A 25,213-nucleotide genomic window follows, 5' to 3' on the forward strand; every position below is an offset into this window, starting at 1 on the left:
AAAAGACAGACAAATCAGAAAGACAAGTAAACTGTCTTTTTGTGTAGACTATAAGATAATGTGTTTGAAAATTTCTCAATAAAATTTTTAAGTGTCAAAAAAGAAAAAGATAATGTACATTAAAAAAAAAACCTAAATGAACTACAAAAAAGGTACTAGAACTAGTGAGTTAATACAGCAAGGTCTATATATGAAAATCAATTACATTTCTATAAGCTAGCAGCAAACAAAAATGAATTTAAAAAATACATTTACAATTAAGAACATGAAATGCTTAGGGATAAGTTAACAAAATATGAACAGATATTAGACTGACAAAAGTTCTCAACAAACAAAGTCAAGACCATAAGAAAATTAAATGCTGGAAGATATAATTGTTATACTTTGAGGTCAAAATTAAATTTCATTTTAGAAAAGCATAGAATCCCTTGTCAAAACAACATAAAAAAGAACGAAAAAGCAGAGTAAAAAACAAAAATATTTGATAGAAATAAAATTATAGCAGTTACCACAATACATGTATATCTATGATTTCTCCCTACAAAGAAAAACTTAACAGATTCAAGAATTAGAGAATCTGCTAGACTTAAAATCATTAAAAAACTATGACAAATTTTCCCACAGAAGTACAGAAGGATAAGACAGGTTTAGTGGCAAATTCTACCAGAACATCAATAGGTATAATTTGTTTTCATAGAGCAAAAAGAGAAAAGATTGTGAACTAATTTTATGAGGCTAGTATAGCTCTGATACCAAAAATACAAGGTGTAGATGGGAAACGATACAGGCAAATTTTACTTATGATCATATATGTAAAAAATGCTAAACAAAATATTAGCAAATTCTACCTGTGTATTAAAAAATTATGACTTAGAAGAACACACAGGAAAAAGTATCAGGACATTGGATTCGGTGATCATTTATTATATATGACATCAATAACACAGGCAAAAGAAAAACATATAAATTAGATTCAATCAAAATTCAGAACTTTTGTGCATCAAAGGACACTATCATCAGAGTAAAAAGGCAACCCAGAGAATGAGAGAGAATATTTGGAAATCACAAATCCAGTATATATAAAGAATTAAGTCCCACCAAGAAAAAAATACAAAACCCACGTAAAAAATGGTCATTGGACTTGAATGGACATTTCTTTAAAAAATACACAAACCCAAATGTCCTTTTATAGATAAAGAAAATGTATATACATACAATGAAATATTATTCAGCCTTAAAAAGGAATAAAATTCTGATACATGATATGACCTGTATGAACCTTGTAGATATTATGCTAAGTGAAATAAACCACACACAGAAGGACAAATATTATATGATTCCATTTCTATGAGGTACCTGGAATAGTCAAATTCATAGAGATAGAAAGTAGAATAATGATTATCAGGGGCTGGGGGGAAGAGCGTTTCAGTTTAGGATGATGAAAGTTCTGGAAATGGATAGTGGTAATGCTTGCACAACAATGTGGAATATACTTAATGCTACTGAAATCAAAATGATAAATTTTATATTTACTCCCCTCACAACCCTGCACTCCCAAATTGTGACCATACAGTACTCTGTATAAAGCTAGACAAATAAACCAACTGAAAGAAGCTTGGTATATGACAAAGAGGGAAAGAGTCACCAGAGGGGAAAGGAGTGATCAAGCAATGAATTGTGCTGGGACAACTGGTTAACCTCATGGGAAAAACTAAAATTAGATCTCTAGTCCCCCAAATAAATGCCATATGGTTTAAAGACCTTAAAATGAAAAGCAAACCTGTACAAATTTTAGACAAAACCTTAAGGAAAAGAGTGGTAGAGCACACTAACATTTAAAACTCCTAAATATCAAAAGGCATTATAAGCAAGGTTAAAAAAAGGGCAGAAGCTGAGGAAAGATATTTATAAACCATATGAATAAAAAATAGTATGTAGAATATCTAAAAAATTTATACTTTTATAAAGAAAAAGACATCCTACAAGAAAAGCAGTCAAAAGACACAATAAGTGATTTATAGAGGAAGAAATGAGAATGACCAATAAAAACCCAAATTCTTACAAGTAATTGAATTAGTGAGACAATCTCATAGTAATTTAAACAAAGAAAGAAACCATTTCACACTCATTGGCTTGGCCAATTTTAATGTTTAATACCACCAAGTGAGGCACTCTGCATGGTGATACTAGAACTTATAAATTGCTGTTAGGAAAGTGATAAACTCCTTATAATAGAAGAATTGGTCAACCACTGTAGAGAGCAATTTACAAACCCATAGTAAAAATCGGAGTTCAATGTACTCTGCAACTGAGCAACTCCACTTCTAGGTGTCAACTCCATAGAAACTTAAGCATATGTAAATTTAAGCAAATTTAAAATTAAGCAAATTTAAAATTAAAAGTATGCAGAATATTCAATGCAGTACTAATTTATAAGTAATAAAAAAGTAGAAACAAACTGTCTCTCAAAAGAAAAACTGTTTAAGTTTGGTTTATTTACATAATAAAAATACTGTACAATGAAAACATTCTATATCTGCTAACATGGATAAATCTTGAAAACAATGTCGAGTTAAAAGTCAGTTATAAAAGGGTATGTACAATGTGGTAACATTCATATAAAACGTTAAGATACAAAACAATACTTAAGTCTACAAATAAGCAATACTAAACAGTCTATGGATACAAAACAATACTTAACAGTCTACAACAAGAATATAGAAACACTAACAATACAAAAACTTTTAACATAGATATTATTTAGGATAATGGCTGACTCTGAGAATGAAAGGAAGATGAGGATCAAAGCTAGATCAGAAAATATCAGAACAGAATGAGCTTTAAAGCAAAAGTAGAGACAGTCAATGGTCTAGAACAGGAACCCTTTATCAAAAATGGCAAACATTTTTGATAAAGGGTCAGAAAGTGACTATTTTAGGTTTTAAAGGCCAAGAGGCAAAATCAGGTATATTATTTAGGTTCAGTATTGGGGTTCAAAGTTAGTGCTTCTTATCATCAAAATTGATTCCAAGTGTTTGATTTTTCCAACTATTTAAAAATGCAAAAACCATTCTTAGCTTGCAGACCATCCAAAAACAGGCAGTGTGCTGGATCTGGCCCATAGGTTATAATCCAATTGAACTTTCTACAATGATGGAAATGTTTTACATTTTACCAGTTGTCCAGTATGGTAACCACTAGTCACACGGGTCTACTAAGCAATTGAAATGTAGCTAGTGAAACTGAGAAAATGAAAATTACATTTATTCTAAGTCACTGTAGAGTTTCCATGAATAAGGGGAATGGCAAAGAAACAAACTGAAAAAGTAAGACTGTGGTAGGAGTAGGATGTATGAATCAATGATTTAGAGATAGAAAAATTGGAGGTGATAAAAAGGATTTTGGTTGTGACTGACAGGGAACATAGAAAGATATAGAGATGCAGTCAAGAAAATTTGAGATCAGAATTGGAAGAGTCACTCAATAAAATCAGAATTTGTTGATCATAAACTGGGAGACTGCACAATGAAAAGCTGGAAGAGAGGTGTTAGGTTGAGAGTATGATGGGGAAGATGAGAGTTTCATGGCAATGACTATAGAGAAGGGGAGGGGAGAGGAAATGTCCAAGGATAAAACAGTGAAGGCTAGAAAGTAAGACAACCAGACAGATATTCTATCTTTGATAGTTAAAGAACAGAAGGAAACATAATTGCTATCTTATATGAACTTTATTGCTCTTTAAAAATGGATAATCTACAGTGTTTTAAAATTTAAAGAGGTATATACAAGTATAGATGTCAAACTTTCTAAACTGAACTAATTCCCTCTCATTGGTGGATCAAAAATACAGAAAAGTCCTTAGTATTTACACATTTAACATTTGAGATTTTTAAACTAAATAATAAGCTATCCTGAAAGACATTTGTGATTTTAGAGACATATTGTGATTTTACTGAGGCAGCACTTTGAACAATATACACTTAGAGCCTGGAGTTCAGAACTAATCACTTACCTAGTCCCTGAGCCTAAACAATCATTAATTTCTCTAATCATGATCCCATATACATTTCATCTATTAAAAAAAAACTAAATACACAGTTATATAAGGGATTCACAAATAACTTAGGGTATACCCTACTGTGAATATCAAGGATTTACTTCACTCAAATAGTATATAAAGGGTTTCAAAAGATCCTTAGCCTGTCTTAGAAAATCATTCACTCTACTATCCCCCACTTAAGGGAAAAATAAAGATGCCAGAAACTTATAATTAAAATAATCTTAATTTGAATAATCATTATTAATTTCCAAAATGTTGGTATAATATACATTTTGACTAAAATTAAGGAGTTTTGGCAGCATCAGAAATCTAAACAATTATAGTGTTTAAGTCCAGTTATTTATATTCAAAAGAAAAAATAAATTTATTAAAGCTTTAAGATAAAACATCACATTTGAAGTATAGTCTTGAAGAAATGATTTAGAGTCCTATCAAGAGAATATTCTATGGCAATAGTTCAACCCACTTGTGTACTGTCTTACATATTCTCTCTTGGAGCAATAGAAAAGAGTATAGGATGAATTTAAACAGTATCCAACAAAAGCTTCTTCATATTTGTTTCGCACTTTTTTTAGAACGACGTCTGGAATCCTTTTTTTGCTTAAAAATAGGAGAATTCAAGAAACATAAGTCTGTAAAAGGGTCCCCTCTTCTCAGTTTCCTATAAGGGCAAAAAGAGATCTTAGGCATAATTATAAACATCCCAATATTAACTTGTTCTTTGGTATAAAGTTATGGTAAAATATGACAGTTTTAATGTTTCTACTTCAGTTTATTAAATTTTTATGTTTCAAATATAACTCATTCTTGAACAAAGCTCTATAACATTATTCCCCAACATGCATCATTAAAAATGTGTTCTCACAAATCAAATACTTACGAAGCAAGTGTGGGCTCTTTATAGTTCACGCTGGCTGTGCACCTACGCTTAGGCAGAGATGCTGCTGGGCTTTCTTTATTCTTTTTTGGAGAAAGAGAAAGTCTCCTGATTTTAACTGCAGGATAGGGGACATTGGTGATATCCTTCAGGCTAAAATGAGGTGACTGGTGAGTTTCAGGTGGTGCACCTACAGAAACAACTTTTACTGAATATGGCTCCAAAACAAAATGAGACAAAATCACAGGAACTAAAATTATACATCTCAAATGTATACAAAATCCAACATTTTATAATATAGATTTTTTTAACCTTTTTGTTTTTTTCTCTTCCTCTCAAACCAAACAATGTTGAAATAATTAACTACAGTAGATGTGAACAACTGATAGAACACTTTACTAAAACTTAAAATTCTTCTAGGGTAGCTTGGGCATAAAAAGTTAGTTTAAACTAACTATTGAATTTCATTTTAGTCATATTTTGCTATTTAGAACCATCATGGCCTCTTTATCTCTTTTAATACCTAAGTAGCTTCCTATAGTTTTTTGTTTTGTTTTGTTTTATTTTTAAGAGACAGCCTCATACTGTTGCCCAGGCTGGAGTGCAGTGGCTCAATCATAGTTTGCTACAACCTCAATCATACTTCAAACTCCTGGGCTCAAGTGATCCTCCCACCCCAGCCTCCCAAAGTGCTGAGATAAAAGGCTCAAGCTATCACAGCCAATCCCCTCTAGTTTTATAAACCCACTTAAACTCCTTCTATTAAATTAATGAGAATCATCTAAATCATAGCCTCTGTGTAAACTAGGAGAAAAGGGGTTCCCTCTAATAAAGCTAGTATGTTAAAAAGTTACCCAGTATTTTTCCTGTCAGAAACACTCGAATTATTCTACTTTGGTGGTACATCTGTATTGGGAAGCAGGTGCCCAGAACACAGTAAGGACACTGAAAGACAAACAGTCCTTTCAAATAGCTTTAAAAAGCAAATTGTATCCCCCCAAACCTAATTTGTAACTGTGAAATGATTTTCTATGAAGCAGGCATATGCTCTAGGGTCATCTGGGTTTAAAACAGTATTTTTTTGTTGTCACATAAATATATTATACCATATTAATTATTCCAACTTTCAGCTTGAGAAATATATATAAGTAACAGTATCAGATGAGTTGCTATATTCCAGAATAATGCTTCTCAAACTTTAATGTGTATGAATCCACAGAGGAGCCTGTTAAAGAGATGCAGATCCTGACTCAAAAGTATAGGGTACAACCTGAGATTCTGCATTTCCAAGTTTCCAGGTGATACTGATGCTCATAGTCTGGGGAACAAACTGAGAGTAATACTACCTTACAGTGTATTTTTTTTTCTTGTAAAAATTTATTGTGGACATTTTCAAACATACATAATGATGGTGACAATAGTATAATGAACTCTGAGTTACCCAAGTTCAACAATTATCAATATTTTGCCAGTCTTATTCTACCGTCATTACAGCATATTTTTTAAAAAGATATTTGCACGCTACCACCACCTAACTTGTGAAGTTGGAAAGTCTCTTCAATTTTTTAGGCTTTAGTTTTCTTATAAACAAAATAAGCATGATAACACACAACTATACTTCACAGAACTTTCTGAGGATCAAATAAAATAACAGTATTTTGAGAATGATACAATCTGACCATATACATTAGTTTTACCATACTAACTAAAATGGCAAGGTGAAAATCTTTGTGGGCAACTGTAGGCTGTATTACCAACATTTGCACCAAGCCTACTTTTGATCTCATAAAAGCAAGACTTTCTGAGCCACAGTTTTTAGATATCTTATAAATGTTTTACAAAAGAATACTAAACTCATCAATTGAGGGAAACATTTTTTGGTCTCATTAGGCTATCTTCACCAACTAGAAAATTATTTTAAATCATAGTTCCTGTCAAATTAAATATAAAGCAAAGCCATTAAAATGACAAGTCACTGGATTCAAGTTTGATTTCATTTTCAAGGGGACATTTCAGGTGAGTGTATAAAAGATATTTTAATTCAACCTAACTCCACAAAAAAGTCCCCCGTAGGGGAATCTCATTTACTGAAAATAAAAATACTGTCTCCATAACAAGTAATCTTTGTTGTTAAAGAGGATTTAAATTATCATGAAGTAGGTCAGAGCAACACAACTGTGATTTCCAGCCCCAGTCTCCCACTATTTAATCATACCGTAACTTGCCCTAAAGAGGGACAGATGGTAAGTTTATAACCTCCCCCAGAGAAACAGATGGTAAGTATAGTATATAAGCATCAGGAGTGATCATTTATCATAAACATTAAAAATGCAGGGAAACAAGTAGATCACTTACTGGTAGGAGTTTTTGTTGGCTTAGAACCCTCCGTCTCTTTTTCATCTGTAAGTTTTAGTGCTCTTTTAGATCGAGGCCTGGTGACGGGTCTCTTATCTGAATTGCTGGCGAGATTTTGAATATTCTTGCAACTAGGCAAATAGAGGTCATCAGAATCATCTCCCGAGCTAATTGATTCACAGATGCTTACGTCAGACTTGTTGTTTTCTTCTCTATCAGAATCATTGCTCATTTGTTTTCGGAAAGGAGTGAGATGAACACCCTCTTCCAAATTAAAATTGTAAGCATCACCACAACTGACAGATTCAACCAACTTCTTTTGGGAAATATTAATAGTTCTTTTATTTTCACTTTTGTTCTCTTTATATTTTGATTTAGATTTTGATTTTCTCCTTCTGTTAGCTTTTCTTTTCTCTTCTCTTTTTCTTTCTTGTGCAGCTCTATGCTTATTTTTAGTTTGTTCAGATTTAGATTCTAAAATGACTTCTTTTGTTTTAGTAAACATTCCTGGGTGAATCAGCATTGCTGATAAGTTAATGTGGTCCTTGTTCCATTGACAGACATTTTGTTCTACATTCTCAGGTATGTGCACGTTTACTAGTGGGTCTACAAATCGAATTTTTTCCAATTCAAAAGACTGCTCTGCCAAATGACTGGTTTCAAAATCATCCAAGGTGTCAAACTGACATGGACTGTTACAATGTTTCTTTAAACTGCCACGACGGAGAGATACAGTTCTAGGTAAGACATTATCAGTAGACTTAGCTTCACATGAATCAGAATCAAATCCCAGTGTATCTTGAGGAATAATGGATACTTGCTCTGAGAATTTAAAAAATAAATCAGAAAAAGTCTTAACTTTGTGGAAATTTGCATTTCAAGAATTTTGGAATTCAAAGTTAAAAATGGAATGACAGAAATGGCATTTACTATAGTTTTCCTACATTTACAGTAAGTAAATAAAAATCCAGGGAACTTAATATTACCATCTATTTATTTGCCAGTGATCAACTGATGGCTTATATCTGACCTGTGAAAGAATCTTAGGCAGTGTGAGTATCTCTAATTTGAATATTCAAAATCCAAAATGCTTCAAAATCTGGAACTATTTGAGTGAAGACATGACGCTCCAAGCAAATGCTCAGTGGAGCATTTTGAATTTCAGATTTTCTGATTAGGGATGATGCTGAAACTGGCATATAGCAAATACTCCAAAATTTGAAAAAACCTGCAACACTTCTAGTTCCAAGCATTTCAGATAAAAGATACTCAACCTGTATAATCTTCAAAAATATTCTAATATGGGGTTTCATGTGCTCTTGGCTTAAAGAAAAATGAATAGTCTATATCATTAAGTACAGATTCAGAGGAGCAGAACCTTATATTCCAAAGTGGGACAAATACAACGAGAAAGTGGAAGCTAAGTTGTTTTTTGAAAGATGAGTTAGATTTGATAATTGGAAAGCCTTTCAGGTAAGAAATATCTGTGTTTTAAGGAAAAGTGAAGATATTTGTCTGGTTTTGCGTATTCAAATGCTATCCCTTCTTCAATGCTTATTCCAGTAGAGGGGATTGATATTTGAGGATAATGACATATAATTTAATAGTAAAAAGGGCATGGCTTTGGAGTTCAGCTTTGAGTTTAAACCCTAGCTCTTATCATCTGGGCTATTTCATGTGAGATGCTTCAACTCTTTGAGTCTATATAAAATGGGACTGACTATGCTTATACTCCCAGTGATGTGAGATAATGTAAGTAAAATGCCTAATACAGAGCTTGACACACAGTAGGGCTCAGTAAACTGCTGCCATAGTCATAGCCAAAGTTTTTGATTAAAGATTTGGCATAATGAATGGATGTATTTTAAAACACTATTATTCTGTGTAAAATAAACAGATTTGCTTTGAGCGGAATGCCAGACAAGCAGATTTTAAAAGTTTTATTAAAAAAGGAATTAGAGAAATGTAATTATGTTACCTGTTCTCAAGATCTTATCTTACCCTTAGTAATATTTTTACATTTTCACTTGAATTACCTTCTATTTGAAATGATTCTCCTTGTCTTGGAAGGTCAGTGTCTTCAAGAGGAACTTGCCTTAGAAAATACCAAGGAAAAATGGAAATATATTTAATAATTATGTAATAAGAACAAATTTAATACTTTCCTAAATTATAGGTTTTTCTTCTTTCCTTTGGTAGCATTTCATAATTCTACTCCAAATCAATACGTCTATTCTATATCAAAGGAAACCAAAAAACACTTATGTTGATTACATGAAGGTTGATTTGTTATGACTGACATTCAACTCCCACTGGAAGAACTAACATATCAAGCTGGATATATTTTACACCTCAAAACATGCCATAATCCAATTCATTTAACTGAAGAAATAGCTAATCAGAATTGACTTAAAAAATATTTTTTAAAAATACAGTTTTATTATTTAACTCTTTTTTTTTTTATTTAAATTAAATAATATTCCCAGGTCAAAGTTGGCAGATTATTTAACTCTTTAGGAGCCTGTTTTATCATTAGCACAGCTGTGCTTTGTTGTTAATACATGCCTTTATGGCGCTTAACACTACTGAACTCTTCTGAAATTGTTTCTTGTTGTTTTGAGACAGAGTCTCTCTCTGTTGCCTGGGCTAGAGTGCCATGGCATCAGCCTAGCTCACAGCAACCTCAAACTCCTGGGCTCAAGCAATCCTCCTTCCTCAGCCTCCTAAATAGCTAGGACTACAGGTATGTGCCACCATGCCCGGCTAATTTTATATCTATTGTTAGTTGCCCAGCTAATTTGTTTCTATTTTCAGTAGAGATGGGGTCTCACTGTTGCTCAGGCTGGTCTCGAACTCCTGAGCTCAAATGATCCACCTGCCTTGGCCTCCCAGAGTGCTAGGATTATAGGCGTGAGCTACTGTGCCTGGCCTGAAATTGTTTAACATTTTTCATTTTCTTTAAAAATCTTGTTCTTCTTTGGTTTTAAGAAACAAGAAATTTTCTTCATGTTCTAATACTATTACTGGCTGTTTCATTTTACTTATAATTTTATTCCTTATTTTCCATAGAGAGTTTTCCACTCTAGATATCGAAAATTTAACAACAGATTTAGGTAATAGATATAGAGCTGTTGTAACTAATAACTACTTTACAAATCTTATAAAAAAATCAACTACCTCCTCTTACTTTTTGCCCATTACATAACAATTTTGTCATATCTCAAAGTTCAAAAGTTTAGAAACTACTAATGATTAAAACTAATCTATGGAGATGGAAATCATATTAGCAGTTATTTCTATAAGGAGAAGAGGATAAACTTGAAAGGGATACAGGAACTGTCTATGGCAGTAGATCTCACTCAAGGCCAATTATGCTCCCCAGGGCATATCTGGCGATATCTGAAGTGATTTTTGGGTCTCATGACTTGGGGAGAGGGATGTTACTAGCATTTAGTGGGCAGACATAAAGAATACTACTAAACATCTCACAATGCATAGATACCCTTCTACAACAAAGAATTATCTGGCCCACAATGTCATTAGTATCAAGACTGAGAAACCCTGTGCTAGACCAATGGCAATGCTCTGTCTTAATTGAGGCTTTAGTTCTACAGATATATACATTAGTTAAGCTCATCAAACTGTGCAATTAAGATCTGTGCATTTTACTATATGTAATTAAATCTCATAATTCATAAGCAAACAAATAAAGTACACTTGAGTCAAGAGAAGGGGAAGAGGGTATATAGGATCTAATTGGAAAAATAAATTGGATCAACAAGACAGTGTGACAGCTATTTTGAATATGTTGTTTTATTACATGTATTTTCTAAATCAGACTATTTGTAGGATTGGTAAAATATTGCCATTTCAATAACCGATCCTTCCTAGAATAAAACATGATACAGAGAAAAATATGACTGAAGGGAATAGTTTAAAAATTCTAGAAAGGCTTCCTATTCTTAGACATCAAAAAAGTATTAATAGTTACATCTAAGAAAAAGAAACCTTTACATTGGCTATAAATAATAGAATTTTAACACATCAAATTTTCTTAAAGATATTCTCAGTTGAGAGAGTATCAGACCCCAAATCCAAGTGTCGATATGATGGAAATTTCCTTTTATAAATGGACTGCAGAATTAAATTTTTCTTGGTATTAATAATCATAATAAGGAATTTGATACTCACAGTAAATTCTTCACACATAAATCCCTGGAGTTGTCATCACTATTGGAGTCCATTCTAGAGGGACATATTTCCTGGTTCTGTTAATGCATTAAAACAAAACATTGTTGTAACCAAAGTACGTCATAAAAAAACATTCATGTATTCAACAATACATACTTATTGACAGGCTACTACGGTGCCATGCACTATTCTAGGAACTGGAACTATAATAGCTAAAAAAGAGATTAAATCCTACCCCCTTAAAGCTTACATTCTAGTGCAGGGGAAAAAAAAAAAGAACAAAGATAGATGATAATTTGTAGACTCAAAGGAAACATCCATTGAAAGAGCAGGAGGAAAAGGAAGCAGTACAAATCACAAGTACAAAAGTCATGCTATAGGAAAAACCTTGCTGTGTTTAGGAAAGAAAGACTGTATGGATGGAACATAGTCACTGAGAACAGTAGACGATGCACTTGCAGAAGCCAGATAAAGTAGGCTCTTGAAAACCATGAGGTTGGATTTTAGTCTGTGATGGGAAGTTAATTAATATTAAGAAGGGAAATAAATGATTTAAGTTTTAAAAGGACCAGTCTGGCCACTATGTGAAGCATGGATTGAAAGTGGCCAGGAGTAGAAGGAATCATCACAGTAAATCAAGTACAACATGATATCAGCTAGGACTAGAGTCATGGCTATAGAAATGAAGCCTTCCAAGTGGAAGGCCTTTTAGATAACAAATCATGTTCAGGGAGGGAAAAGGGATGGAGGAGAGGACAATGAAGGAGAAGGAAGCCTCTTATGGTTTTGGCCTAAGCAAATGGGTAGGCTACTTTACTGAGATGAGTAAGACAGAGGGAGCCAGAAGTACACAATATCTTTGGATGGGGAAAAAAAGAATTGTGCTTTTTATAAAGTATGTCTGCGATCTTTTATAAATGTTTAAGTGGAGCTATCAAGTAGTAGCTGTATGTGTGTGTATCTGTGTTTAGTTCTTATACTATAAATTTGGAAGTCACCAGCAGAAAGATGGTATATAAAGCTATGGGAGAGGACGAGTGTAGGACAACTGGCATTTAAATATAGAGCAAAGAAGCAGCCAGCCAAAATGATTGACATGGAAAAATCAGAAAGGTAGAAAGAAAACTAGGGGGGCATGATATCAAGAAAGCTAAGAGAAGGCTGGGTGCAGTGGGTCACACCTGTAATCCTAGCACTCTGGGAGGCTGAGGCGGGAGGATAGCTTGAGCTCAGGAGTTCCAAAAAAGCTAAGAGAGAAGGTATTTCAAGTAAAGTATTACATGTTACCAAAAGGTCAAGAAAGAGAAGTGACCACTGAATTTCGTAACATGGAGGTTTTGGTGACCTTGACACACAGCAACAACAGAATGGTAGGTATAGAAGCCAGATTAAGAGTGGTTTCAAAAGCTGAAGAAGTAAAGATGAGGAATGCATTGTTCTCTTTGGAAAAGTTCAGCTGTGAAGGGAAGCAGAGAAACAAGATAGAGAGATATGAGACCAGGAGAAGTTTCATTTTTCTTTTCATCTTAAAGTGAGAAATACTAAAGAACATTTGTATGACAACTGAAATGATCCAGTGGAGAGGGAAACACATGAAGGAGTGAGCAAACTTCCAGGAACAAAGTCCTATAGGAAGTAAAAAGAGGTAATCTGATGTATAAGGGGAACTTGGCCTTCAATAGGAGCAGAGACACTTCTGCCATTGTTTCAAAAAGGATGATGGAGAACATAAGTATAGACAGAAGAAGATTTGTAGATTTGTGTTAGGAAGATGAGAATTCTAGTTCAATTCCTAAGAAGTCATTCTAATTTAGTTCAATTGTTTTTTGAAATTTGATGCATATATATGTTGATGCTATAATGAACAGGCTAAAACTCTTCATCAGAAACAAAACAACCAGAAATGTAATTCTGTTAAAAACCTTAAAATTTGATATCCATATAGCTAATGTTCTGAAACTAATTACTGAAGATAAATAAAAGAGAGAAGAATATTTAACTATACAGTAATATAACTTAAAAACAAATCACTAAAAAGATCTATTATAAAATTTAAGGAATGAAAGGCTACTATTACAGAAATTACTCACAAGCTAAGTTAAGTACTGGTAGATAAGAAAACATTCTTATAAATAAAGCATTTTAAGCTTCTCCATCACTGCTAAGTTGACTTGATAAACAATGAAGCACAAGTGTAGAATGACGGTTGAGAACGAGTGACACACACAGTAAGTATATGGCAGAAAATAAACCTTGATGTTTTAAATGCTAACACATATGTCTAGCAACTACAATGTTTTAATAAATACTCAAAAATCATTGATAAATGTTAAAGGGCCTGTGATAATAGATTTTTTCCCACTGCTTTTGTGATTATCTTATTGAGCATTCATTTTATACTATTTGTGTGTCATTTCAGCAAAAACTTTGGAAAGGGAAAAGGAAGATTCAAATGTCTTTGGAGAGTTTTTTTCTCCTAGTAGTTGACTGAACAAGGCAAAGAAAAAATTTGGAAAGATTGTATTCTGAAAAAATAAAAATAATATTACCTCACATGAAAGTGAAGAAATCATCTCTAATCTTTATAGAGGCAATTCTCATCTACACTGTCTACATACATATTGCCTATGTGTGTACCTACGTATATGTATAAATTGCACATGTATCTTTATCACACATAGAAAAAATAAGGAATCACTTTAGTTATAGGAAAGTAAGAACTCTTTCACTGAGTTCTGTTAATGGAGAGGTGACTTTAATTCCTTTCTCAAGTACCCCCAATCCTTGGTCTTCTTATCTGGCCTCCTGGACTAACTGCCAATGCAACTGTCTTCATTGGCATAGCAAACAGCCACTGAGAAGAAAGTAAACTGTTCTGTCAACACCTGACACTCACCACTGCTTTTCTTTTCCTCTGCCCCAAGTGATTTCCCTGGCAGTGGCTTCTGGGAAAAGGGAAGGAGAAACTGGCTCATCTTTACTCTTCTCAGTATTAACGTACAATGAGACACAAAGAATATCGTAAAGCGAATTTTCTCCATGTCTGTAATATTTTGGCTGGCAGGACCATTTTTGACCCCCTTCTTTAGAACCTTAGACACAAACAGAATCAGATTAAAAATTTGGTCAACACAATATTCAGCATATTTCTTGTCTGGAAGTTAAAGTATACTTTTCCTTATTTAGTCAACAAATAGGTAAAAAAGATTCTCCAAAAAGCACTTAAATACTCCCCATTCCTCAAATAAAGGTAGTTCTTATAAAACCCTACTGGATATAGCAAAACTACATAGAAAAGCTAAGCTAGCATTGATCAAAACTTTTGGATTAGTCTACTTCAAGTGTTACTTTTAGACCTTTAGCTTAGTTGTATTGTCTTTGACTCACTTAGCTGAACATTCAAGTGGACTGGCAGTATAAAAGGCTAAATTATTTCTTCTATACTTTGTCTTGCAACCTGCTTTCAGAACCAAGTTAGGCAGGCACAAGCCTTAATCAGCTACATGCTTGAAGCTTTCTTAATTAGCCATACACAGTAGCTGTGCTGGAGCACTGAAGAAGGATGTTTTAATCAATTCACTAATAACAGAGCTATCAGTAATTAATTTAAATAACATAATTGATCTAAACAACTTACTTATGGATTAATTTTTTCTTTAAGAAATTTTCTTTAAGAAATCAGCCTTTGTAATAAAAATACCTGAGCAGCTTCTTCTGTTTGTTGTGAAGTAAATTTTTCTTTCAATGCATATAGCTGACATGCAAGGTAGTAGCATTCCTTTCTCAGCTGTAGGATGATATCTTGGGCCTCTCTTACTTTGGACTTTTCATTTTCCAAAGCTAAAACTAACATTCTGTTGTTGTCTTGATAATTTTTGAGCAGTGTAGAAGTATTGGCTAAAAGAGGACAAAAAAGTTTATCACTTATTAAATTTAAACTTAAAAAGTGATGTGAAGGAAAACATAAAAATATCTTACTGATTATTTGGCACGGTGCAACTATAAAAGACTTGCGTTTGCCAATCTCTGCCAAGTTTTTATTCCTTTTCTCTTTCATTCGCTTCTTTATGTCTTCAAGACTATCTTGAAAGGACTTTTTAAGGCACCTTTCCTTGGCCATCTTATGCCTAAGAATTTAAAACAAAAAATACTTAATTTTTCTCACAGACAATATTATCAAATATAAGACTTAAGAATGAAAATATAGGTTGTTATAAAGAATGGATTAAATAGACTCAACTGTAACTCAAAGTAGATAAGTTAGCTGACCTGATAATAATTTAAACTTTGCAGCTTTAGAATCTCATTAATATTTTTGGCATAATCTTATCCTCCTCAGGCACTTTATAGGGAAGTTTTTTTGAATATGGATTTCCAACCCCCAAATTCCATAATATTCCACTTATTCATTCTTTTTTTTTTTTTTTTTTGAGACAGAGTCTCGCTTTGTTGCCCAGGCTAGAGTGAGTGCCGTGGCGTCAGCCTGGCTCACAGCAACCTCAATCTCCTGGGCTCAGCGATCCTCCTGCCTCAGCCTCCCGAGTAGCTGGGACTACAGGCATGCGCCACCATGTCCGGCTAATTTTTTGTATATATATTTTTAGTTGGTCAATTAATTTCTTTCCATTTTTGGTAGAGACGGGGTCTCACTCAGGCTGGTTTCGAACTCCTGACCTTGAGCAATCCGCCCGCCTCGGCCTCCCAAAGTGCTAGGATTACAGGCGTGAGCCACCGCGCCTGGCCCACTTATTCATTCTTTAACAAATACTCACTAGAGCCTATATGCTAGGCAATATGGGAAGTGCTTATTATTTTGATGTCATAGTTATTTACGTTTCTTACAAAAAATGTTTACAAGCAACTTTAGTACTTAAACTTACAGCATTAGTTCAGCAGTGATCATATATTTGTACTTTGTTTTCCAGATCTTCTCTAATTATTAATTTATCAGAATAGCTCATTCAATTATTCTTCCACACTCTTTTAATCCAGTAACACTTAACATATGCACACACTATCAAGAAAGTCAAGGTGTTCCACAGAGGTTTAAACTATGTAGCTCTACATACAATTTTAATAGGCTATTATAATAATTATAGAGCTGGAATGCGCAGGAACTAGGGCAGAGGAACATGTTAGTATTCTCAAAGTTACTGCTAAAATTCAGGGCTGTAAATTATGAATATAGCAAATAAGACATTAAATAAAGATTGTTCCATATACAGTTTGAGGTTGTAGTGAGCAATGATGACGCCACTACAGTCTAGTTTGGGCAACAGAGGAAGACTGTGTCTCAAAAAAAAGTATAAAACATACAATGTCAGAGGAATATGCTACTGAGTATATTAATACATAAGAACACTTGATCTTTCAGTGCTACAAATCAGATACACTTCATCATGCTACTAAACATGTCAAGCTACTCTTTATGAATATCTTTTACCCTAGATAGCACTTTGCAGATTTTAACGTTGCAAAAAAAATTTGTTTCCTATGATAATCCATGTATACAATTTTCACCATAACGGGTATTTTCATCTCCTCTAAGTAAGTAAAATATTTTCCTAAACTTAACATTTTCTTGAATATTTTCTCCAGGTCTTATTTTCCTTTTTGCAGTGTCTGGGGTCTTAAATATAATGTAGATTCCATTTAAATATTTCCTTTCTACCAACATATATACAATATATACTGGGAGGTTCCCAGCAGAGCAGGGGCAATTATTTTTTAAAGCAGTAATGGCAAGTGGGTTGTATAAAACGGCCTACCACAATGAAGTTCTGAAATTAGAACTGGAGATGTTTGAGAGCCATACAGATTAAGGAAATGATCTAGTTTACTTACGGTATTTTAAAAGCAAAGCCTTATCTAAAAAGCTTTCATTATCACATTTAATAAAGTTAATATCATAAAAGAAATTTGTCATAAGTTTTATTTCCTGTCTAGGGCGATTGTGTTATCAGGGAGTGTGTAGAGGGAACGGAGGGACGAAAGCTGAGACAGGCCAAGGGGGCAGGACGACGGTCTCAATGGTTACAGTATTTGTGCATGGGCTCTGGATCCAAAAGAACTAAAATATTTGATCTCCACCCATAATTCTCCATTCGGTCTGCAGGGGAGGCAGCCAGATAGCGCACTAGTCAGTTCAGGCCTCTCCAGGGTAACTGAGGAAGTGAGAGGCCTGGGCAAGGAAAGGACGTCAACGCTGCCCAAAACAATAGCTGCCAGTTTTTCTGTGTGTCCTCACGTTGAGCCTGGCTTTCAACGACTGCAAAAACTTTACTTGGGAATCTCTTAGTCTACACAATTCTGCAAGGTAGGCAGGAGGTTCGCGACCGCATTTAACAAGAGGAAACCGGAGCCTCGGAAAGCACAGATCGATCAAGCGGCTCAGGAGCATATAAAGCACCCGTTCAGTTCGACTCCGCATCGGGAGCTATCGGCCATCGAATTTAGAACGACACTGAGAAGCTGAGGGAAGCCAAAGAGAGGGGTCAGTACGCCTTTGTTCCACACCTGAAAAACCTACGGCTTTCAGTTGCTCCGAGGGCCTCGGGGAGAGCCGAGAAGGCGGTCGCCGGAAGTGGGCCTGGCCACCCTTTTCCCTCAGGCAAGTCCAAAACGTTACCTCGGCCACTACTTCTGCAGCAGCTGCCGCCCTCCTCCTCACATTCCAAGGCTCGGCGAGAGTCTCTCGCTGCGCGCGAGCCCGCGATCCGGGGCCTCCAGGTCTGCGGCACCGACTCCCGTCGTCCGCAACTACGGCGACAACATTCGAAATTTTCCGCCACGCTCACCCATTGGCTAGCTGGCGGGCGGTCACGTGACGCGACGGCGCAGCCACAGCCACAAACGCCGGCGGAGTCCCACCCAGCCAGGCGACGTCACGTGACGCACTCAGGCCGGGCGTCCACATCCGGGCATCTACCAGGTTCCATTCGCCCCCGCTGGGGGGCGGAACCAGTGGTCCAGCCCCTCAGAACTCGCCAGGCCAGGACTTTTCTGCTGAGTCGCTGGACTTTTATGGGTGGAGTGACGCCCAGACCTTTAAGACGGGGTATGTTACCTCGTTCAAAGCTTCCTGTTTCTTTAGTCTGACAGCTTCCCATCGCCCAGGTTGTGCTCAAGGGCTCCCTCTTGTGAGAAGAATCTCGACCGGTTACCTGCTCAAGCAGTTAGCCAGCTTGCTTGCTACTTGGAGGCGGCTGTTAGGGAAATTAAAACGAAAACAGGCAACACACTTTGGATTAGAGAGGTATTGGGGAAACTGTAGATATCTGAAAATTTCAGTTACATGTTCTTTCTCTTAGCCGGGCTACCCCTGGCTGTTTAATTCTTTTTTTTTTTTTTTTTTTGAGACAGTGTCTCACTCTGTTGCCCTGGGGTCAGCCTAGCTCACAGCAACCTCAAACTCCTGGGCGCAAAGGATCCTCCTGCCTCAGCCTCCCGAGTAGCTGGGACTACAAGCATGCACCACCTTGCCCGGCTAATTTTTTTCTATGTATATTTTTAGTTGGCCAATTAATTTCTTTCTACTTTTTAGTAGAGACGGTCTCGCTCTTGCTCAGGCTGGCCTCCAACTCCTGAGCTTGAGTCATCCTCCTGCCTTGGCCTCCCAGAGTGTTAGGATTACAGGTGTGAGCCACCGCGCCTGGCCTAGCTGTTTAATTCTTCCCAGGAAATGGCACTAGCATCCATCCAGTTATAGACCCGGAATCCTGGGCAGTCGTCCTTATTTATTCTTCGTCTTTACTTAATCTTTCCCCATCCAGTCACTCACGCAGTCCTGCCAACTCTACCTTCTAAGTATTTCTCATACCCAGTCACATTTCCCCCCAATCCAGCCTCCTACCTAATCTCATTCCCTGAACTGCGCCAGTACTCATTCTAACCAGACTCCAAAGCATCTGTTCTTCATTTTCAGAGTATTATGTTTACAAAGCAAATATGAACAAATACGGAACTCTTCAATGGCTCCCCATTGCATTTAAGGCGAAGTTCAAACTCCTTAATATGTTTGATTCTTAAAAGGCCCCATGGTTCCTGGTTCCACCTTTTGTGAATTTTCTCTTTTCCTTGAAATTCCTCTTGCCACCTTTGCCCATGTTTCTGTCTGTCAAGAATAGTTGTTCTTTCTTTTCCCTTGGCCTGACTTACTCTTATTCGTGCTAAAGGTCTCATTGTACAGCTGAATTCTTCCAGGAAGCCTTATTTGTCCCCTAAGCCCTGTAGTAATCTACTTTACCCTTAGTGACCCTCACTTTCCCATTGGTATTACTTGCGATGCTAACTTGTCATTCATTGCCTATTTTGGTTGCATAAGGACAAGAACTGTATCTGCCTTAACTGTTCACAGTTAAATTGTCAGCATCTCTTGAGCAATTCAAAGTAGTCAAGTAAAGGGACAATAAGTGAATGAATAAATGAAAACTGATCAGTTGCTATGAATTTGGGCATTACTTATAAAGATATATTTTTTTAAAAAGATAACTAAGATTTACATCCTCACTCTAGGGCCCTCCTGGCATGAGTGGAAGAAGCTGGAACTTCCTTCTCCAGCCAACAATTCTCTTATTCTCCAGGTTCACCAGATCATCTCTGTTAGTCTTCAGTTTACTACCACTGAGCAGTGTGCCTTTCTGTGCAGAAGCATCAAGAAGAAATGAGCAGAGAGGTTGGTGGTTGTTTGAGGCCAGAGGTAAGAAATGGGAAGTGAGAGCAGAGACCAGAGCCAGCTTCACAGGCATGTGTTGACCTGTGCTGAAAAGGGCTCACACTTCATTGAAATACTCTGCTACCATCTTAAAATTCTTAATAATTTTATCTTTGAACTTGGCTAGTCATTATGAATCTCACTGAACTTTCATGAATTGTGGGTCTGCTGGAGTTCTGTGCTTATGTTCCATATCAACACCTCTGCAACTGGGCATTTAGGACGCTGACAGCCCCTGAGAGGCCATGCTTTCCATTCAAACCACAACTTGTCTTGTGCAAAGAAAGGCAATGAAAAACTGAGGAGCCTTAATTATATTTTCTAACCACTTACACAAAAAATAATGACCTAGAAGGAAAAGGAAAGATAGGACAACCCACAATTCCTTTTCTTTTCAGTGCTTCTCTACTTATTGGTAAGCTGAAGGTTTTCTCCGGTGGTTTGAATGAGGAGCTTCATATTTTCATTTTGCATTGGCTCACACAGACTATGTAGCTGGCCCTGATCATGGGTTGGAGGTTCTTACTTTTTGAGGGGTGCCTTGCCCCTTCCCATCTTGAAAATGGTCAGACTTCAGATTGGGTCTTTATTATAGATACTTGAAGAATAGAAATGCATGAATTTGTGGGCTCTGATCCACCATTGAGGGAAAAAAATACCAAGAGTCCAAGCATGTGTCACTTCTGTACAATTTGATAGTAAGGAACTGTATTTCTGTTGGAATCAACAGGTCTTTGAAAATATTGTGGAAACTACAAATGTTTTTCCCAGGAAAAGTGCACATATTTCTTTTCAAACAAAAATTTGCATATTTCAGAGAGTTTATTGGTATCCCGAGGCTGAGGATTATGAAACTCAGGATCACATATCAAATGTAGTACCTCAGAATTACATTAAGAATTGATGGTACCTAATGCTGGGAAAGGAGAAATAACTTCAAATATTTGAAAACAATAATCAGGTTTTCTTTTCTAGCATAATAAACATTCCCGGGTCCTCCAGCCATTTCTCCTGTGACATATTGAGGGTATTTATCCTTGTTGCTCTACTCAGGAATCAGCTTATATAAATGCCTTTTGACATGGCATCCATAATGAAGCATAATACATAAGGTGTGGTCTAATCAGGGAAGAGGAACATGATTGTTAACTCCCTTTGCTGGATACTACACATCTATCAAGATAGCTACCAACTTGAACAGGATTTGGCTGTGAGTAACAGAAGATTCCTAAATAATATTGGCTTAAATAGGACAGGCTTTTATTTTTCTTTCAAGGGAAGTTTTGGGCAGATGCAATCTAGGGTTGAGTTCATTTTGCTTAATCCTAAGGAAACCAGGTTCTTTCAAACTCACTGATTTGCAGTCCCTAGGATGTATCCCTCATCCTCATGGTCCATAGTGGTTTCTGAGTATCATGTAGCAGGATAAAGAAAAGAGATAAAGAAAAAAGAGTCAAAGGGCACTTGCCAGTAGTCTGTTAGGGATGTTAACACCTCTGCCTATACCCATTGGCCAGAACTTAATTGCATGACCATATAGAACTGCAAGAGAGTCTGGGAAATGTGTTATTTATTCTGGATGGCAATATGTTAAGCTAAAAATTATTTTGCTATGGAAGAATGTGATATTGAGGGATTAAGAGTAGCAAAAATAGCTTTGGAGATTGTTTTGTAGCCCATACTGTATTCTCCCACTGAGATTATGTCATCCAGAATTTCTAAGAAGTAATCACAACTATGGCAGCTACCATTTCATAAGCACTCACTGTGCGTCAGACACTGTGCTATGCCTTTTATTTTTTTTAAGACAGAATCTCACTCTGTTGCCCAGGCTGGAATGCCATAGCATCAGCCTAGCTCACAGCAACCTCAAACTCCTAGACTTAAGCAATCCTACTGCCTCAGCCTCCCAAGTAGTTGGGACTACAGGCATGCACCACCGTGCCCGGCTAATTTTTTCTATATATTTTTAGTTGTTCAGCTAATTTCTTTCTATTTTTTCAGTAGAGAAGGGGTCTTTCTCTTGCTCAGGCTGGTTTTGAACTCCTAAGCTCAAATGATCTGCCTGCCCAGAGTGCTAGGATTACAGGTGTGAGCCACTGCGCCCAGCCGTGCTATGTGTTTTACATATTTTTTTCACTTAAACTCTACAATTCTATAAATTTATTATTTTCATAATACAGATAAGAAATTTGAGGTCTAGAAAAGTTTAGTAACTTGTTTTCAAACTCTCCTCTCTTCCATAGCAGACATGAATAATCAAATGGAGCTTTTCTTGCTAAAATAAGAGGCAGCTTCAAAATCCTGAACAGAGCACTCAAGGGTGCAATTAACACCAATAATATGAATGATTATTTAGAGTTGTCATATGAAGTCACATTTATTTGCCATATTGGCCCTAATGTCTTCACTTCTATAGAAAAGGTTTTAGATACATACACATGCAGACATAGCGGGAGGTGGCTTATTTCCATTGGCTCCACTAACATGAATCTATGTTCTTTAATGATGTTCATTTCAACCCTAGAAATTATCCAGCTGACACCAAACTTAAACGTTCTGAGAAAAGGTCAGTTGCTTTACCAGGATGGCACAATAAGTTAAAAGCTGAACTTGGAGTCTGCTCTTGAATTAATGATGCCTGGCACTTGATAGACAATAAATAAATAGCTATTGAAAGATTTGGATGAATGGTATAAGTAGAGATCACATTTCAGATGTGGAGATAAACAAAGCAAAAGATAATTGTGTGAATACTATTGAGCATAATTAAGCTTAATGCAGTGCTTCTCAAGCTGTAGTGTATATAAGAATCACTTAGGGTGCAGATTCCTGGGATCTTACCCCAAGAGATTCTAATTCAGTTTGCCTACTGTGAGGATTAGGTGGCTGCTTTTTCAAACAAGTAATTCTGATGGTTGTGCTCCACTGACCACACTTTGAGTAACGAGAGAATCAAGGAATAGCAGGTGCTTAAATTACATGATCAAGTGTTCTAAGTTCTCTTTTTTTTAATTTATTTTACTTTTTTTTTTTAGTTATCATTAAGCTTGATTTAAGATCTAATATTGACTCAAGTTTTTGAATGCTTGCCATTTGTTTTCTAAGAGCTTTTTATATATCTCATTTAATTTTCACCACAACCATTTGAGGTGTGTACTATTATTGTGTGTGTTCATGGAAGAACTCAAGACACAGGGAGATTAGGTAACTTGCCCAAGGTGACATAGTACAAGGAGGTGGACGGATTTTGAACCCAGGAAGTCTGTCTCCAAAGTCCATGTTGTTAACAACTAGACTAGGTGCTGCTACTTTTTCCTTTTATAGTTTTTTTTTTTTTTTTTTTTGAGACAGAGTCTTGCTTTGTTGCCCAGGCTAGAATGAGTGCCGTGGCATCAGCCTAGCTCACAACAACCTCAAACTCCTGGGCTCAAGCAATTCTACTGCCTCAGCCTCCCAAGTAGCTGGGACTACAGGCATATGCCACCATGCCCGGCTAATTTTTTCTTTATATATTAGTTAGCCAATTAATTTCTTTCATAATTTCTTTCTATTTATAGTAGAGACGAGGTCTCGCTCTTGCTCAGGCTGGTTTTGGTTTTTTTTTTTTTTTTTTATAAGCCGAGTCACGGGACTCAGGCTGGTTTTGAACTCCTGACCTCGAGCAGTCCGCCTCAGCCTCCCAGAGTGCTAGGATTACAGGCGTGAGCCACCACGCCCGGCCTTCCTTTTATTGTATCACAGTAGTACCCAGCCTAAGTCAAAGATAATCCATATTTTAATTGTATCAGCAAAGTACAGTGTAGGACCATGTCATCTAGCAGACAGACTGAGAAGAATCTGTGAGAGGTTCTTCTTCTAAATTCCTCATTTAATTTAATAGATACTAGAATAGTTATAGCATAAAATTAAAATAATTTTAACTTCTTAAAAATCTTGCTTTGAAATACTAGTGAATATTTGTAGCTGTATTACTTTCAGAATTTTTCAAACTGTGAATGCTTGTTATTTCTAATTTCATTAATTTTAATGTTATGATGTATTTAAAATATAATAAACACATTTTCCATGCAAGTTTCTAATATTCCAATAAAGCTGCTTATTATTAATATTTAATTGCTTTATTCCTAACATTTATTACAATGTGCATATTTTACTGTCTTTTATTTTTACTTAACGAGCTAAAATTCTGGGCAGACTTAATTTTTTTCTTTCTGATTTTTCCATAGTTTTAAAGAGAGACTTTAAAACAAATACAACTCTATTTTCTATTCATTTGCTGACCAAGAAATGTATTAATTTGGTTCCTCCCTGAAATTGATATTTTAAAAAATCTTTTTAGAGAAAGATCCACACCATAGTTATGCAGTATTGATGTGGATTAACTGGAATAGCAATACATAAATTAGAAATTTGGTGACCAAAATTGTCAGAACTAAAATACAGCAAAGCATCAAATTGTTTTGTGACTATACTTTTTGGTACCTGCATATGTTGGTTTAGTACTTTCTTTTAGGTCAGTAGTTAGAGATTATGGAGAGCTTGTACAGGCATAAAATGGGTTGACGGGGTACAAGGAATAGATAACTCTTTTATGCTATTTGTATGCTTGTATGTTTCATTTGTGTGTTTCAGATATATGTATTGCTTTCTTAAAAAATACAGGTTTTTTTTTTTTGGTTTTTTTTTTTTAGTGGCTCTCATTTCTCTTAGCATAGTGCCAGGCATGTGAACATTAATTGAATTACAATGACTAACGCTGATGAGGGCATACTTTGTGCCAGGAAAATGCTACTGCTGTGTATGAATTAAGTCATTTTATCCTCAGGATAAGCCTATGAAGTTGGCACTATTATTAAACCTATTTTTTTCAGATGAAGAAATTGAGGCATAATATGGTCAATCTAGTAAGCACAAAGCCAGGTACAAGCTTTGACAGTCTGACTCTAAGGCCTGTGTCCTTAATCATGATGCTCTGTAAGTTTATTGATGTTGCTTTGACACTTCATCAAACTGT

The 25,213-nt window shown here is 35.8% G+C and overlaps 2 protein-coding genes across 4 annotated transcripts in view; one reads left to right on the forward strand and one right to left on the reverse strand.

Moving 5' to 3' along the window:
• Nucleotides 1-2,502: 2,502 nt before the first annotated feature.
• On the reverse strand, nucleotides 2,503-18,291 carry SGO1 (shugoshin 1). 3 transcript variants are annotated; one of them, XM_012783269.3, is made up of 8 exons: nucleotides 18,112-18,291; nucleotides 15,462-15,610; nucleotides 15,184-15,380; nucleotides 11,484-11,560; nucleotides 9,329-9,387; nucleotides 7,293-8,114; nucleotides 4,941-5,127; nucleotides 2,503-4,721 (listed from the first exon to the last, which is right to left on the reverse strand). In XM_012783269.3, exons 2-8 carry the CDS (start codon nucleotides 15,601-15,603, stop codon nucleotides 4,610-4,612), a joined length of 1,596 nt encoding a protein of 531 aa, XP_012638723.2. In that variant the 5' UTR covers nucleotides 15,604-15,610; nucleotides 18,112-18,291; the 3' UTR covers nucleotides 2,503-4,609. The 3 variants fall into 3 exon arrangements, with proteins under 3 accessions (XP_012638723.2, XP_012638724.2, XP_075861772.1); XM_012783270.3 differs by lacking the exon at nucleotides 18,112-18,291 and adding an exon at nucleotides 18,000-18,100; XM_076005657.1 differs by lacking the exon at nucleotides 2,503-4,721 and having other exon boundaries at nucleotides 4,922-5,127; nucleotides 18,112-18,290.
• LOC105881571 (uncharacterized) overlaps nucleotides 17,222-25,213 on the forward strand; it is a 28,356-nt gene continuing 20,364 nt past the window's right edge. The window contains exons 1-6 of the mRNA XM_076001383.1: nucleotides 17,222-17,228; nucleotides 17,430-17,521; nucleotides 17,782-17,899; nucleotides 18,022-18,234; nucleotides 18,324-18,540; nucleotides 20,066-20,181. Coding sequence (XP_075857498.1) covers nucleotides 17,222-17,228; nucleotides 17,430-17,521; nucleotides 17,782-17,899; nucleotides 18,022-18,234; nucleotides 18,324-18,540; nucleotides 20,066-20,181 — 763 coding nt within the window. The remainder of the gene's footprint in view (nucleotides 17,229-17,429; nucleotides 17,522-17,781; nucleotides 17,900-18,021; nucleotides 18,235-18,323; nucleotides 18,541-20,065; nucleotides 20,182-25,213) is intronic.

This window comes from Microcebus murinus, chromosome 1, assembly GCF_040939455.1.
Source record: "Microcebus murinus isolate Inina chromosome 1, M.murinus_Inina_mat1.0, whole genome shotgun sequence".
Classification (NCBI taxonomy): Eukaryota; Metazoa; Chordata; class Mammalia; order Primates; family Cheirogaleidae; genus Microcebus; species Microcebus murinus.